This window comes from Montipora foliosa, chromosome 6, assembly GCF_036669935.1.
Source record: "Montipora foliosa isolate CH-2021 chromosome 6, ASM3666993v2, whole genome shotgun sequence".
Taxonomy (NCBI): domain Eukaryota; kingdom Metazoa; phylum Cnidaria; class Anthozoa; order Scleractinia; family Acroporidae; genus Montipora; species Montipora foliosa.
The window spans coordinates 21127591-21142590 of record NC_090874.1 but is presented as its reverse complement, the minus strand read 5'-3'; the positions used below and the strand labels follow the sequence as shown (position 1 = coordinate 21142590).

The 15000-nt window shown below is 39.3% G+C and overlaps 3 protein-coding genes across 3 annotated transcripts; all 3 read left to right on the top strand.

Moving 5' to 3' along the window:
* The first annotated feature begins 384 nt into the window (after positions 1-384).
* LOC138008837 (melanocyte-stimulating hormone receptor-like) lies at positions 385-4369 on the top strand. The gene has a single exon (XM_068856127.1). It carries the CDS (start codon positions 2393-2395, stop codon positions 3407-3409), a length of 1017 nt encoding a protein of 338 aa, XP_068712228.1. The 5' UTR covers positions 385-2392; the 3' UTR covers positions 3410-4369.
* A 2254-nt stretch (positions 4370-6623) lies between these two features.
* Positions 6624-7410, top strand: LOC138005178 (calsequestrin-1-like). Its single transcript, XM_068851446.1, has 2 exons — positions 6624-6638; positions 7117-7410. The coding sequence occupies exons 1-2, from the start codon at positions 6624-6626 to the stop codon at positions 7408-7410; spliced, it is 309 nt and encodes a 102-aa protein (XP_068707547.1).
* Positions 7411-11229: 3819 nt separating this feature from the next.
* On the top strand, positions 11230-13781 carry LOC138008836 (melanocyte-stimulating hormone receptor-like). The gene has a single exon (XM_068856126.1). It carries the CDS (start codon positions 12081-12083, stop codon positions 13095-13097), a length of 1017 nt encoding a protein of 338 aa, XP_068712227.1. The 5' UTR covers positions 11230-12080; the 3' UTR covers positions 13098-13781.
* Positions 13782-15000: the final 1219 nt, after the last annotated feature.

Here is a 15000-nt window from a genome sequence, read left to right as displayed (position 1 = left end):
TCCTAACCCGCTCATACCAATTTATTTTTAGGATACTTCGCCCACATTGTCAGACGTGAACGAGATGGAACAATGGCGGAAGACTTACGATAATGAAAAGTTATATTTTGAGGTGACGTTTTTGCCGTCGTCGCTAATTTCTCTTTCGTAAACAAGCGATGTCATTTTTGACGGTCGATGCTATTCTTAGTAACCAAGCCTTTTTATTCGGTTTGCTTTAAGTAAATTGTTAGGAGAGGCTTCATTTAAATACTTTAAAATTGCCACCTTAAAGGTGTTGTTTCGGTAGTGCAGAAGTTAAGTTAATTGCCCTAATGCCATTGAACCGAGTTCGACATCGCTCTATCCACTTTTTCAACTTTTTTTCTATTTCTTTTCTAAGGTTTTTTCGCATTCTTTTTTTAATTCTAAGTGACATACACTGCTAATCTAGTCCTAGATTAAATATTTTTTTCCTCATTGGCAAACGACAAACTTAAAGTGCCCATAACCTAATTTTTCTCACATAGTCATCTGAATCTACACATATCTCATAGACGTTTCGCGAAAAAAAATTGCGATTTTCCCAAAACGCGATTTGAAAATGAAACTAAAAAACGTTCAAATTTGCCGCCATTTTGGCTCACCATTCGCCTTAGTCTTCTATCGCGATTCTTCCCGGTCACAATACTGCTGTGACCTAGATTAAGGAACACGTGACTTCAAGTGAAAAAGGAATAGCGATATAAACAGTATAGTAAGGAATAATTCCCTTGAAAATGCCTAAAAGATGCGTAACCACTCGATGTAACAACACAGCTGATCCTAAAAAGGAATAAGTATACGTAGGAATCCTTCGACTCGCAAAACGCAATACCTCAAAAAAGAAGGAAAAATGGCTGCAGATTTTGTCTTGGTAAAAAGGAGCCCGGTAAAACTTCTTCACTGGGCTAGATTCACTTCAAAGAGTATTGTATGGACAGCAAAACAAAAAGATCGTTGAAGGCGGATGAGATTCGCTTACAGGAACAGACATAAGCGTTGACTTGAATTCCCTCACGAGACCTTCCTTATCCTCTTGTTCTTCTCTGTAATTTTGTAACCATTCCTCGTCTGCTAATGGTTCTTCCACGTAGGGTTCCGCGTAGTTCTGAGTTTCAGTGCTAGCGCTGGCTGACTCGTCGAGACCGGCAACTACTCGCCTCAAATTCTTTTTTTTTTTAAATCGCCAGTTTATTCACTTCCAGATTCAGAGGCACTTTCCTTGATGATAAATATAGGCATGATTGATTTTTTTGTTTACTGAAAAATACCAAAAACGATCGCTGAGCGATACCTTGGCGTTGATTAGTAAGAAAAGATAAGACCCACGCCAACAAGTATTCCTATCTACGTCACAGCGAGCCCGTGAGGTCCTGACCAGCGGAAGGGGTGTACCAAATAAAAGTAGGATTAAAAAATCGTAGAAAATTCGCCTCTCGCTGGAATTGAAAAATTCTTTCGGCAAAGTTCATTTTTTAATATGGACTTTCAAATAGGAAAATGAAACGTTTTAGGTTATGGACACTTTAAAGGGAAACTGCCACGAGAAGCGCATGCGCTAGCGTCTTGTGAAAACTTGAAAAGTTTTAGGTGAACTTTTTTCAAGTTGAATCGACAAATTCAAAATGGTGTCCACTGGGGAGGGCCATGGTGGACAAAGGAGAAACTCTGGCGAATATACGTGACTCAGGCGTGAATCCATGATGGCGGCTAGAATTTTCCGTGGGCTCGAGAGCAAACAAACTCGAGCATGCGCAGCTCATGACAGCGCCCCTTTAATAGTGAAAATTGTCGTAAGTCTCTCTTGCTTACGAAAAGGAAGATTGCATCGCCGTCTCCGTCGTAGATCTTAAAGTGCCTAATTTCAGAATCAAGGAGCTTAATAAGAATTCAACACTTTTCTTTTTTACAATTACGACGTTGTCATCTTTCGACGTTTCGTTTCCAAATGTTCCACGAGCCTCCTTTAGTTCAGCGGTAGAAAATCCGAATTATACATATCGCATGATAAATTGAATTCCTCCCGACGTCATTACCGATAAAATACAGTGATTTGCATAATTTCCTTTTTTAGTCTAAAAAAAAAATCATAGATTGCTCGATCAGCTGCAGATTCTTGGTTAGTTCTGCTCCATCATGTCTGTCCTGTTTGAAATACATTTTCAAATTACATGACATATAGGCTACAATCAACAAACGCGTTATTGCCGTTTTTACGGACATATTCCGTTAGTAATTACTTTCAGTCTTTCAGTATTGAAGTGTTTAAGAAAGAGACGAAAGTGGTATTTCAACACTTGATGATACGCCTCCGGTTCCATATGTTCAAAGTTACTGTAGGAGAAGCACAAGTTTCGAGACACCGTGGAGAATGAAGTCTTCTACTACCTTTCTTTCCCACAATTTGAGCATCACAACTTCGCCAGCGAATCATGGACCAGGTGAAGACGGTCAGTGCTTCCATCTACCTGATGCTAAATTCGACGTATTCCATCAACGAACCGAAACTAATCTCGTAACAGGTGTTTTAAATGCCGTGTTGTCGCCTTTCGCTATCATGGCGAATCTGCTCATAGTATTGATGATTTTGACAAGGAAATCCCTTCAATCGCCTTGCAATATCCTCCTTGCCTGCCTGGCGATCTCGGACCTCCAGGTTGGCATCCTAGTTCAACCGAGCTATGTGGCCTACAGACTGCTCGAAAACGCACACGGCTTCGTTCCCTGCTCGGTGAGAATGCTTTACTCGTCGGGATTTTACGTTTACTACGGAGTGTCATTCACGACATTGAGTGCTGTAAGCTGTGAAAGACTCATAGCCTTACAATATCACCTAAGATACTCTGCAATTGTCCGTCCTCGGCGAGTTTTGAAAACGGCTTTGTTCATTTGGTTGATAAACATACTGTTCACATTTTTGCAATGGGCGCAGAATGTCGTTTTTCGAGGTATTCATCTGGCAATGTGGTCCTTTTTCCTCGTAACTACTGTTATCATCCAAATCACAATCCTGAAAACAGTAATTCGCCACCAAAGACAAATTAAAAAACAGCACCTCACGTCCACGTCGGCAATGCGACAAATGCAAATCAAGCTGGCAATAAATGTTGCGTCCATCGTGGCAGTTTATGTACTGTTTAATCTTCCTGTTCTAGTTGTCACCCTTAGCCATCAATTCCTCTTCGGCAACATTGACAGTTACAATTTTTACAGCTGGTCTGAAACAGCGGCATTTTTCAATTCTTCCCTCAATCCTTTGGTCTGTGTGTGGAGAGTTAAGGCCATTAGGAAGGTAATCGCTGAGGTTTTCTCGAAGAAATCGCAACGAAAAGACGATTTTCTTGTGAAATTTCGGAAAATAACACCGTCGTCTAAAACCGGCCAGTGAGGAAAACGAGCTTGCCATAATGATTGAGCCATAATAAATATCTGAATATCTTTAACTAGCTATTTAAGCCTTCTTCTTCCTTGTAGGCTTACGTGTTGGAAGTGTGATAAAGCTAATTTTCCGTCCTGCTACTTCGCAGCCTGTGGATATGCTAGCCAGTGAGCCATACTCACAGAGCTATAAGCAGAGGCCAAAAGTAAACGTTCTTCCAAACTCTATAGGTGATTATGTGGAGTTAACGTGGCCGAGTATTTAGGGCCCTTTTCTTGAGCTCACTGAGGACAACTCTAGTTTAAGTCCCATACTGTGTGACTACCAGCCAAACTTGAAGCTACTGCATCTTTAATATTAGTTTCATTGTCCATGGAAAGCGCCGATGCATGGAGAGTGGTCAGTTAAGGCATAATATTTATCTTCCTTCCTTGGAATCGAAACCAGAAAAGCGAATGATTCAACTCTTGCACCCAGTTAACCAGATCTTGTCATCTAAGAGCTTTACTAGTGTTGACGTTCGCAATTTTTTTCTTTCTTTCCACCGGCCACCCTCTGGACTTTTCTACGAAAACCGAATAAGTGTGAAGCTAGGTCATACTGAGGAACATTTTCTCGTAATAACGCTACGTAAAAAGTTCAAACTGAACCAACCAACTTAAATTAGCGAGTCACCATATTTGTTTTTTGAATGAAGTTTTTAAAAATTAATAGTCTCTGAAATAACTTTTGGTTAATTACTGAAAAACGCCTGGGCAATATTAGAGCAAAATTTTGCATGTAACAATTAATCTCGCCGATATAAGAAGCTATAGACTGAAATTTGTCTAGGAAGCCCTACTTTTAAAGGCTAAAATTTTTCAAGACAATTTTAAAGCCCATAATTTGAAAAAGCTTTTATTTGGTAGCCAAGCAATTAAAATGTTTGTATTTGGAAGGCAAATAAGAACTTTAATGAAAAATAGGACATATTAACATCTACAACCATGGTTTCTTTGTTAAATTTTTAGCATTTTATCAATCCGGGAAGAAAAATAAAATCTTGAAACTTTTGTGCTACACATGGGTTCATCTGCAGTGGTTATCTTTTAAAGAAGTTAGTAAACACGAAGACGTATCATAAAAGGAGTCAGTTGCTTCACGATTTGCTTTTGTTCGAATTCACATTAAAGCACAACTGATTATCCAAGATGGCGATCAACAAACAGCTTAGTTAATGTATGAAGATGGTTGTGAAACTCGACGAGTTTCTTTGTTTCATATTTTTGTTCGCTGTTTTGGCCCATACCATTCATGCATAAACCACAGCCTTTTTCTAAAAGACAGCCAGTCATAAAGTTTCGATTAATTTATTCTGTGAAAACTCTGTTGTGAACTGAGGACAAAATATTGTGCGTGGTCACTGTCAAGTTAGCATGAAGCGCTGCCTCACTTTCCTCGCTTTTGTAGTTTCCAGAGTTTCTTAACGAGTCCAGCTGTATGAACTCTGCAAACAGTAAGAAAGAGACGAAACCCCTAAAAGATATTTGCAGCGCGAGAAAAAGGAAAGGGAGATTTTAAAAAAAGAAATGACAGGTAAAATCTCATAACAAATTACGGACACATTGCAATTAGCGGCTTTTTATCGCACTAATTCAGTATCGTAGAGCTTTATACTGTATGCGTCCACGGCATCTGCGTGTGCCTAGGGCACCACGCCTTGTATAGCGAGTCTTTGTGTTAACACAACCGATAGCTCTAAATGAGACAAACCACAGCACTTGACAGTAACTTAAGCAGTTGCTAAAGAAGCCTGAAAAAAATTCATGCGTTTATGCTGCACTGCTTTACAGTAAACGTGATCTGAGCAAACAAGGAATATGGGAGCTGGTCTGTTACGAGTTCATAGTACAGGTGAATGAATGATTGAGAAATCGCGCTCTCAGCGTCGTATATATTAATCATTTCACTTAGAGTCATTTCAGTCCCAGTTCAAAATATAAGTCTTCAAGGACCGTATTACACGCGCCTCAAATCCTATAATAATTACTGAAATGAAGAGGAAAAGTGGACATATAGATTGAAATAAACCATCGGCAAAATAAACTGCACGGACTGTCCCCAACCCTTCTGTACAACTTGACATCAAATGTATCAGCTGCCGGTAAAATCCGTTCTCAGGTTCAATCCGTTTTTACCTAGGTTGAATTGGTGATCCTCATTTTACCTACGATGGTTGAATACTCACTCAGATGAATTGAAGAAACTATTTTTTGGAGCCTATAATTTAAGCCTAGAGAAAATTAAAATTCAGGTTAGGATTAGTTTTGGTTGTTATACATGGACGTCAATTGACTTATTCTGCAAAAGTAAATAATGAAAAGAACTGCGTTGGATTGAACATGTTCGTCGTTGTATTGTAATATGGTGAAGACACAGGACTTTAGTTCGAGTACCGGTAAGCACATAGTGCAGTTCTTTGTTCCCTTACTATGTTGTGTTGTTGAGTATGAAGAGTATGAATGCAGAAACCGATAAGATGATTTGATATCTGATTTAAACTAGGTAGAGTGCATATTAAACCTAGGTAAAATGAGGATTACCAATTTAACCTACGTAAGGTAAAAACTGATTCAACCTAAGCCCGGATTTGACCGACAACATATCTACGAAAGCTAGTGGCAATTGACTTGAGAATGTTTATCTCCAACCGAGTTCTCAAGTAGACAAAGTCGTTTTACGAAGGGTAATAACACCTTGAAACTTTGAAACAAATTAATCTTGAGTTTTCCAAGGCTAGCGATTTTATTTAATCAATATTTTTAATCATTTATCAAAATTTGAACCCAACTGACGCGGGTCATTGAAAAGCCTTAAGTTGCAAAAAATACACAAAAAGCCTTTGAATCTTTCTTGGGAGCATTATTTTCTCATTATTTGTTAACAGCTGATGTCTACGTGTTTATACACTTTCCTTAAAATCAATAAGTTCATTTTTTTTCTTTATTACTAAGGAAAAACCCAGTTATTTGGTTTGTTTTATATTACGATGAAATATGGCTTTAACCAATCAGGCTGATCATGCTGTATTCTCAGTGAAACAGTAGTAATTAAAGTTACCATTTGATTCCTAAAAGATACTGTCGAGAGCTTAGCAATATTGTATATTGAGCTGGGTGTTTAGGTGCCTTGCGAAAAAGAAGATAAAAATTGGTGCTAACTTGAGGAAAAATATGAATCCACAATGGCGAATGACTTGGTCAGGATGTCTTACAAGATTATGTATTTCATCTTTCGTTTGCAAATTAGCATTCCTAAGTCAGTGAAAGAAGGGAATACGCCCTGGACTTGAAACGTTCACCATATGCTATGATGAGGGGGTTAGGGTTAGTTCTTTTTTCTGACTCTCATTAGCAGGCATTGTTTCTTAGGAACAGCAAGCCTTTAGGCATGGAAAAAGTCCGCTTTTACTTGCCCCATATTTACCCTCATTGACTAACCAAAATAATGACGGTGATGATGATGATGATTCCGATGACTATGACGCAGATTACGACGATGATGATGATGACCATTAGGTAGATTGATGTAGATTACGACGACGACAATGATGATCATGTTAATGATGTTTGTGATCACAGTGACGTTGTTTATGATAGTGTTGATGGTGATAATGACGATGATGATGTTGAGGATTTTGACGATTACAATGAGAATGAAGTTGATCAGTTGATCAGGATTTTGATGATGACGACGATGATGGTGATGTTAGTGATGATGTTAATGATGATGTTGATGATTATAATACTCATGTCGATGGTGATGATGTTAATGACGATGATGATGATGACGTTGATGACGTTGATGATGATGATGATGATGATGATGCTGATGACGTTGATGATGATGATGATGATGATGATGATGATTTTAATGATGATGTTGATGATTATAATACTCATGTCGATGGTGATGATGTTAATGACGATGATGGTGATGATGATGAAGACGTTGATGTTGATAACCCTTAGTACCTTCAAAGCCCCTCTGTGCTCAGATTTGGAGCATTTTCAAATTTTCTTCGAACTCTTGAAGGATCTTTCGAGCTATCTGGATCGCCTTTCTTGCAGAGCCTATCTCCGAGAAGCTTCCTAACAGCATCTCGAATCTCCCTGCTTCGCCAGAGACAAATCAATGGATTTATAAATGAGTTTAAAAAAGCAACAGTTCCGCTCCAACTGTAGTAATCGTAGGTGTCTATATGACCCATAACTAGCTGGTGCAAAGCTGTAACGACAAGGACAGGAAGATTGAACAAGAAATAAATTCCAACAACGTAAGCTATGTCGACTGCTAACTTCACTTGCTTTTTAAAATTATGATGGTTAGAGGAAGACAGTTGCAGCTGTTGTCTCATAATTTGACGCCGATGGTGGTGAACGACGATCAATGATCAGGAAAGCCAACCACGAAAACAGGTGCAGGCCTCGGGCGATTGCATTGTGTACCCACTGTAGAGATGGGAGCGCAATGTTGAGAAGCCAGATGAAGATGATTACCATTAGAACGCGTTTCGCAGTGACGAGGCCTTTGTAGCGAAAGTGCAGTCTAAGCGCCAGAGAGCGCTCGAAGCTGATTGTGCACAAGGTCGTAACAAATTCAAAGATTCGCATCTAATCGAGCGAAATTACTCAAGTGTGTTTTTACTTTACGACAGAAACATAGCACTAAAATTAGATGTTCGGCTTAAAACGCTAATGAATTCGTATTCTAGTCTCTTGTCTGTGCCAGAAACATTATTTAAACAATGTTGAAAGATTCCGTTAAGCAAATTCAGACTGCTAATCAAGTCGACATAGAAAACATGTACAAGGGGGTGTTTTAATTACTAAAAGCTGCGAAATTGAAGAAGGTACACGGGCAAGACGCTGAGAAACAATCCAGCAACCAAAGAAAACCAAAGCACAGCAAGAAAGCGAACTGTCACAGTTGCTTTTTTCTGCCTGGTCTAAAGTTTGACAGAGTTTCAGATCGCGATTTCATCAATTTTATACTAGTGAGCTTGCTCATCCTCTTGGTAATTATAAAACATTCAATCGTCAACAGAGTGACTTTTCCGCAAACATTTATCTCATAGTAGTGGCCTCCCTAAGATTTAACACACCAGTTGTACTACTTTCCATCAGATCATCCAAATGGACATCATGATAGATACCTACAATCTACAAAACTGATCTGAAGCCGTGGCCTTTCTCAACTCGGCTCTGCCTAGCATACCTTGAGGTGAATTAGCTTGATACCGGGTTGACGTGCCGCACTGACGCATTTCATAGTTTTGCTGTTCTCTTAAGACATAACAACGAAACGAAATCATCAAATTTGAGCTTTTGACGCCACCGTTAGCATACAACGGCCAACTTTTTATTCTATATTTTTGCTCCTAACCCGCTCATACCAATTTATTTTTAGGATACTTCGCCCACATTGTGAGACGTGAACGAGATGGAACAATGGCGGAAGACTTACGATAATGAAAAGTTATATTTTGAGGTGACGTTTTTGTCGTCGTCGCTAATTTCTCTTTCGTAAACAAGCGATGTCATTTTTGACGGTGGATGCTATTCTTAGTAACCAAGCCTTTTTATTCGGTTAGCTTTAAGTAAATTGTTAGGAGAGGCTTCATTTAAATACTTTAAAATTGCCAGTTTAAAGGAGTTGTTTCGGTAGTGCAGAGGTTAAGTTCATTGCCCTAATGCCATTGAACCGAGTTCGACATCGTTCTATCCACTTTTTCAACTTTTTTTCTATTTCTTTTCTGAGGTTTTTTCGCATTCTTTTTTTAATTCTAAGTGACATACACTGCTAATCTAGTCCTAGATTAAATATTTTTTTCCTCATTGGCAAACGACAAACTTAAAGTGCCCATAACCTAATTTTTCTCACTTAGTCATCTGAATCTACACATATCTCATAGACGTTTCGCGAAAAAAAAATTGCGATTTTCCCAAAACGCGATTTGAAAATGAAACTAGAAAACGTTCAAATTTGCCGCCATTTTGGCTCACCATTCGCCTTAGTCTTCTATCGCGATTCTTCCCGGTCACAATACTGCTGTGACCTAGATTAAGGAACACGTGACTTCAAGTGAAAAAGGAATAGCGATATAAACAGTATAGTAAGGAATAATTCCCTTGAAAATGCCTGAAAGATGCGTAACCACTCGATGTAACAACACAGCTGATCCTAAAAAAAGAATAAGTATACGTAGGAATCCTTCGACTCGCAAAACGCAATACCTCAAAAAAGAAGGAAAAATGGCTGCAGATTTTGTCTTGGTAAAAAGGAGCCCGGTAAAACTTCTTCACTGTGCTAGATTCACTTCAAAGAGTATTGTATGGACAGCAAAACAAAAAGATCGTTGAAGGCGGATGAGATTCGCTTACAGGAACAGATATAAGCGTTAACTTTAATTCCCTCGCGAGACCTTCCTTATCCTCTTGTTCTTCTCTGTAATTTTGTAGGCATTCCTCGTCTGCTAATGGTTCTTCCACGTAGGGTGCCGCGTAGTTCTGAGTTTCAGTGCTAGCGCTGGCTGACTCGTCGAGACCGGCAACTACTCGCCTCAAATTCTTCTTTTTTAAATCGCCAGTTTATTCACTTCCAGATTCAGAGGCACTTTCCTTGATGATAAATATAGGCATGATATATTTTTTGTTTACTGAAAAATACCAAAAACGATCGCTGAGCGATACCTTGGCGTTGATTAGTAAGAAAAGATAAGACCCACGCCAACAAGTATTCCTTAATCTACGTCACAGCGAGCCCGTGAGGTCCTGACCAGCGGAAGGGGTGTACCAAATAAAAGTAGGATTAAAAAATCGTAGAAAATTCGCCTCTCGCTGGAATTGAAAAATTCTTTCGGCAAAGTCCATTTTTTAATATGGACTTTCAAATAGGAAAATAATTAACAAATAAAGAAGCCTTGACTGTGCTCTGTTCTGTTGTAAAGCACGCAGGAAACGGCTAGAGCACGAAAGAAGTGTAGGGGGAAACACGAGCCGATAGGCGAGTGTTTCTCCCTACTTCTTGAGTGCTCTAGCCGCTTCCTAAGTGCTTTACAACAGAACAGAGCACAGTCAAGGCTTCTTTATTTGTTTTATGATAAAAAACAAGTAATTTTCTTCAAAAATTCTACTTTATTTTCAAAGCGCGCGCTGCTTGTGGCGAACTGAGATGTCGTCAGCACAGTGCTTTATACTCTGATAAAGCACGCTACTTTGGACCAATCAGCGCGCTTGTAAGAACGTTTAAGATTATTTGATTGGTTAATGAAACAAAGGCTTGTCAAAACATCAATCAACTGGAAAATCACACAAAATTAGAATTTATGGAAAAACAAGTGCCTCAATGTTCGGTTTCAGTCCGTAAAAAACAGCAAAAAAGAGGATCTAAATGATTAAGTTCAGTGAAAACCGGCCGAATTGTTGCCCATGAAAACCTGCACGTTTCCGACATGACAACTGGAAAACAAACTCTTCATTGCTTGCGGCTGGAATCTGAAAACCTGTTGGGAATTTTGTAAATGAAGAACTCCAGCGTGAGGACTTTCTGAGCTTGAAAGAACTGCTGGACCGGGCGACGGTTGAGGTCTTCCATCCAAAGCACTTGACAGAATATCTGAGCAAGCCTTTAACTGACAGCTTCAATAATACCCAAGGTAAAATTCGGAAATTCATCTGCCATTTCTGCGAATGATGGCGTGGGCTTTCGTTTGTTCCGTGCTTTGTACTCTCATAAAGCACGCTGTTTAAACCAATGAGAGCGCGCGTTATATAGAAACTTTATTATAAAACGTTTTAGGTTATGGGCACTGCCACGAGAAGCGCATGCGCTAGCGTCTTGTGAAAACTTGAAAAGTGTTAGGTGAACTTTTTTTAAGTTGAATCGACAAATTCAAAATGGTGTCCACTGGGGAGGGCCATGGTGGACAAAGGAGAAACTCTGGCGAATATACGTGACTCACGTGTGAATCCATGATGGCGGCTAGAATTTTCCGTGGGCTTGAGAGCAAACAAACTCGAGCATGCGCAGCTCATGGCAGTGCCCCTTTAATAGTGAAAATTGTCGTAAGTCTCTCTTGCTTACGAAAGGGAAGATTGCATCGCCGTCTCCGTCGTACATCTTAAAGTGCCTAATTTCAGAATCAAGGAGCTTAAGAATTCAACACTTTTCTTTTTTACAATTACGACGTTGTCATCTTTCGACGTTTCGTTTCCAAATGTTCCACGAGCCTCCTTTAATTCAGTGGTAGAAAATCCGAATTATACATATCGCATGATAAATTGAATTCCTCCCGACGTCATTACCGATAAAATACAGTGATTTGCATAATTTCCTTTTTTAGTTTAAAAAAAAAATCATAGATTGCTCGATCAGCTGCAGATTCTTGGTTAGTTCTGCTCCATCATGTCTGTCCTGTTTGAAATACATTTTCAAATTACATGACATATAGGCTACAATCAACAAACGCGTTATTGACGTTTTTACGGACATATTCCGTTAGTAATTACTTTCAGTCTTTCAGTATTGAAGTGTTTAAGAAAGAGGCGAAAGTGGTATTTTAATACTTGATGGTACGCCTCCGGTTCAATATGTTCAAAGTTACTGTAGGAGAAGCACAAGTTTCGAGACACCGTGGAAAATGAAGTCTTCTACTACCTTTCTTTCCCACAATTTGAGCATCACAACTTCGCCAGCGAATCATGGACCAGGTGATGACGGTCAGTGCTTTCATCTACCTGATGCTAAATTCGACGTATTCCATCAACGAACCGAAACTAATCTCGTAACAGGTGTTTTAAATGCCGTGTTGTCGCCTTTCGCTATCATGGCGAATCTGCTCATAGTATTGATCATTTTGACAAGGAAATCCCTTCAATCGCCTTGCAATATCCTCCTTGCCTGCCTGGCGATCTCGGACCTCCAGGTTGGCATCCTAGTTCAACCGAGCTATGTGGCCTACAGACTGCTCGAAAACGCGCACGGCTTCGTTCCCTGCTCGGTGAGAATGCTTTACTCGTCGGGATTTTACGTTTACTACGGAGTGTTATTCACGACATTGAGTGCTGTAAGCTGTGAAAGACTCATAGCCTTAAAATATCACCTAAGATACTCTGCAATTGTCCGTCCTCGGCGAGTTTTGAAAACGGCTTTATTCATTTGGTTGATAAACATACTGTTCACATTTTTGCAATGGGCGCAGAATAAAGTTTTTCGATGTATTCATCTGGCAATGTGGTCCTTTTTCCTCGTAACTACTGTTATCATCCAAATCGCAATCCTGAAAACAGTAATTCGCCACCAAAGACAAATTAAAAAACAGCACCTCACGTCCACGTCGGCAATGCGACAAATGCAAATCAAGCTGGCAATAAATGTTGCGTCCATCGTGGCAGTTTATGTACTGTTTAATCTTCCTGTTCTAGTTGTCACCCTTAGCCATCAATTCCTCTTCGGCAACATTGACAGTTACAATTTTTACAGCTGGTCTGAAACAGCGGCATTTTTCAATTCTTCCCTCAATCCTTTGGTCTGTGTGTGGAGAGTTAAGGCCATTAGGAAGGTAATCGCTGAAGTTTTCTCGAAGAAATCGCAACGAAAAGACGCTTTTCTTGTGAAATTTCGGAAAATAACACCGTCGTCTAAAACCGGTCAGTGAGGAAAACGAGCTTGCCATAATGATTGAGCCATAATAAATATCTGAATATCTTTAACTAACTATTTAAGCCTTCTTCTTCCTTGTAGGCTTACCTGTTGGAAGTGTGATAAAGCTAATTTTCCGTCCTGCTACTTCGCAAACTCTATAGGTGATTATGTGGAGTTAACGTGGCCGAGTATTTAGGGCCCTTTTCTTGAGCTCACTGAGGACAACTCTAGTTTAAGTCCCATACTGTGTGACTACCAGCCAAACTTGAAGCTACTGCATCTTTAATATTAGTTTCATTGTCCATGGAAAGCGCCGATGCATGGAGAGTGGTCAGTTAAGGCATAATATTTATCTTCCTTCCTTGGAATCGAAACTAGAAAAGCGAATGATTCAACTCTTGCACCCAGTTAACCAGATGTCTAGTGAAGAGCCTTGTCATCTAAGAGCTTTACTAGTGTTGACGTTCGCAATTTTTTTTCTTTCTTTCCACCGGCCACCCTCTGGACTTTTCTACGAAAACCGAATAAGTGTGAAGCTAGGTCATACTGAGGAACATTTTCTCGTAATAACGCTACGTAAAAAGTTCAAACTGAACCAACCAACTTAAAGTAGCGAGTCACCATATTTGTTTTTTGAATGAAGTTTTTAAAAATTGATAGTCTCTGAAATAACTTTTGGTTAATTACTGGAAAACACCAGGGCAATATTAGAGCAAAATTTTGCATGTAACAATTAATCTCGCCGATATAAGAAGCTATAGTAAGACTGAAATTTGTCTAGGAAGCCCTACTTTTAAAGGCTAAAATTTTGTCAAGACAATTTTAAAGCCCATAGTTTGAAAAAGCTATTATTTGGTAGCCAAACAATTAAAATGTTTGTATTTGGAAGGCAAATAAGAACTTTAATGAAAAATAGGACATATTAACATCTACAACCATGGTTTCTTTGTTAAATTTTTAGCATTTCATCAATCCGGGAAGAAAAATAAAATCTTGAAACTTTTGTGCTACACATGGGTTCATCTGCAGTGGTTATCTTTTAAAGAAGTTAGTAAACACGAAGACGAATCATAAAAGGAGTCAGTTGCTTCACGATTTGCTTTTGTTCGAATTCACATTAAAGCACAACTGATTATCCAAGATGGCGATCAACAAACAGCTTAGTTAATGTATGAAGATGGTTATGAAACTCGACGAGTTTCTTTGTTTCGTATTTTTGTTCGCTGTTTTGGCCCTTACCATTCATGCATAAACCACAGCCTTTCTCTAAAAGACAGCCAGTCATAAAGTTTCGATTAATTTATTCTGTGAAAACTCTGTTGTGAACTGAGGACAAAATATTGTGCGTAGTCACTGTCAAGTTAGCATGAAGCGCTGCCTCACTTTCCTCGCTTTTGTAGTTTCCAGAGTTTCTTAACGAGTCCAGCTGTATGAACTCTGCAAACAGTAAGAAAGAGACGAAACCCCTAAAAGATATTTGCAGCGCGAGAAAAAGGAAAGGGAGATTTTAAAAAAAGAAATGACAGGTAAAATCTCATAACAAATTACGGACACATTGTAATTAGCGGCTTTTTATCGCACTAATTCAGTATCGTAGAGCTTTATACTGTATGCGTCCACGGCATCTGCGTGTGCCTAGGGCACCACGCCTTGTATAGCGAGGCTTTGTGTTTACACAACCGATAGCTCTAAATGAGACAAACCACAGCACTTGACAGTAACTTAAGCAGTTGCTAAAGAAGCCTGAAAAAAATTCATGCGTTTGTGCTGCACTGCTTTACAGTAAACGTGATCTGAGCAAACAAGGAATATGGGAGCTGGTCTGTTACGAGTTCATAGTACAGGTGAATGAATGATTGAGAAATCGCGCTCTCAGCGTCGTATATATTAATCATTTCACTTAGAGTCATTTCAGT

Coding starts and splice junctions, on each gene's coding strand:
- LOC138008837 (XM_068856127.1), top strand. CDS start 2,393: ATGAAGTCTTCTACTACCTTTCTTTCCCACAATTTGAGCATCACAACT.
- LOC138008836 (XM_068856126.1), top strand. CDS start 12,081: ATGAAGTCTTCTACTACCTTTCTTTCCCACAATTTGAGCATCACAACT.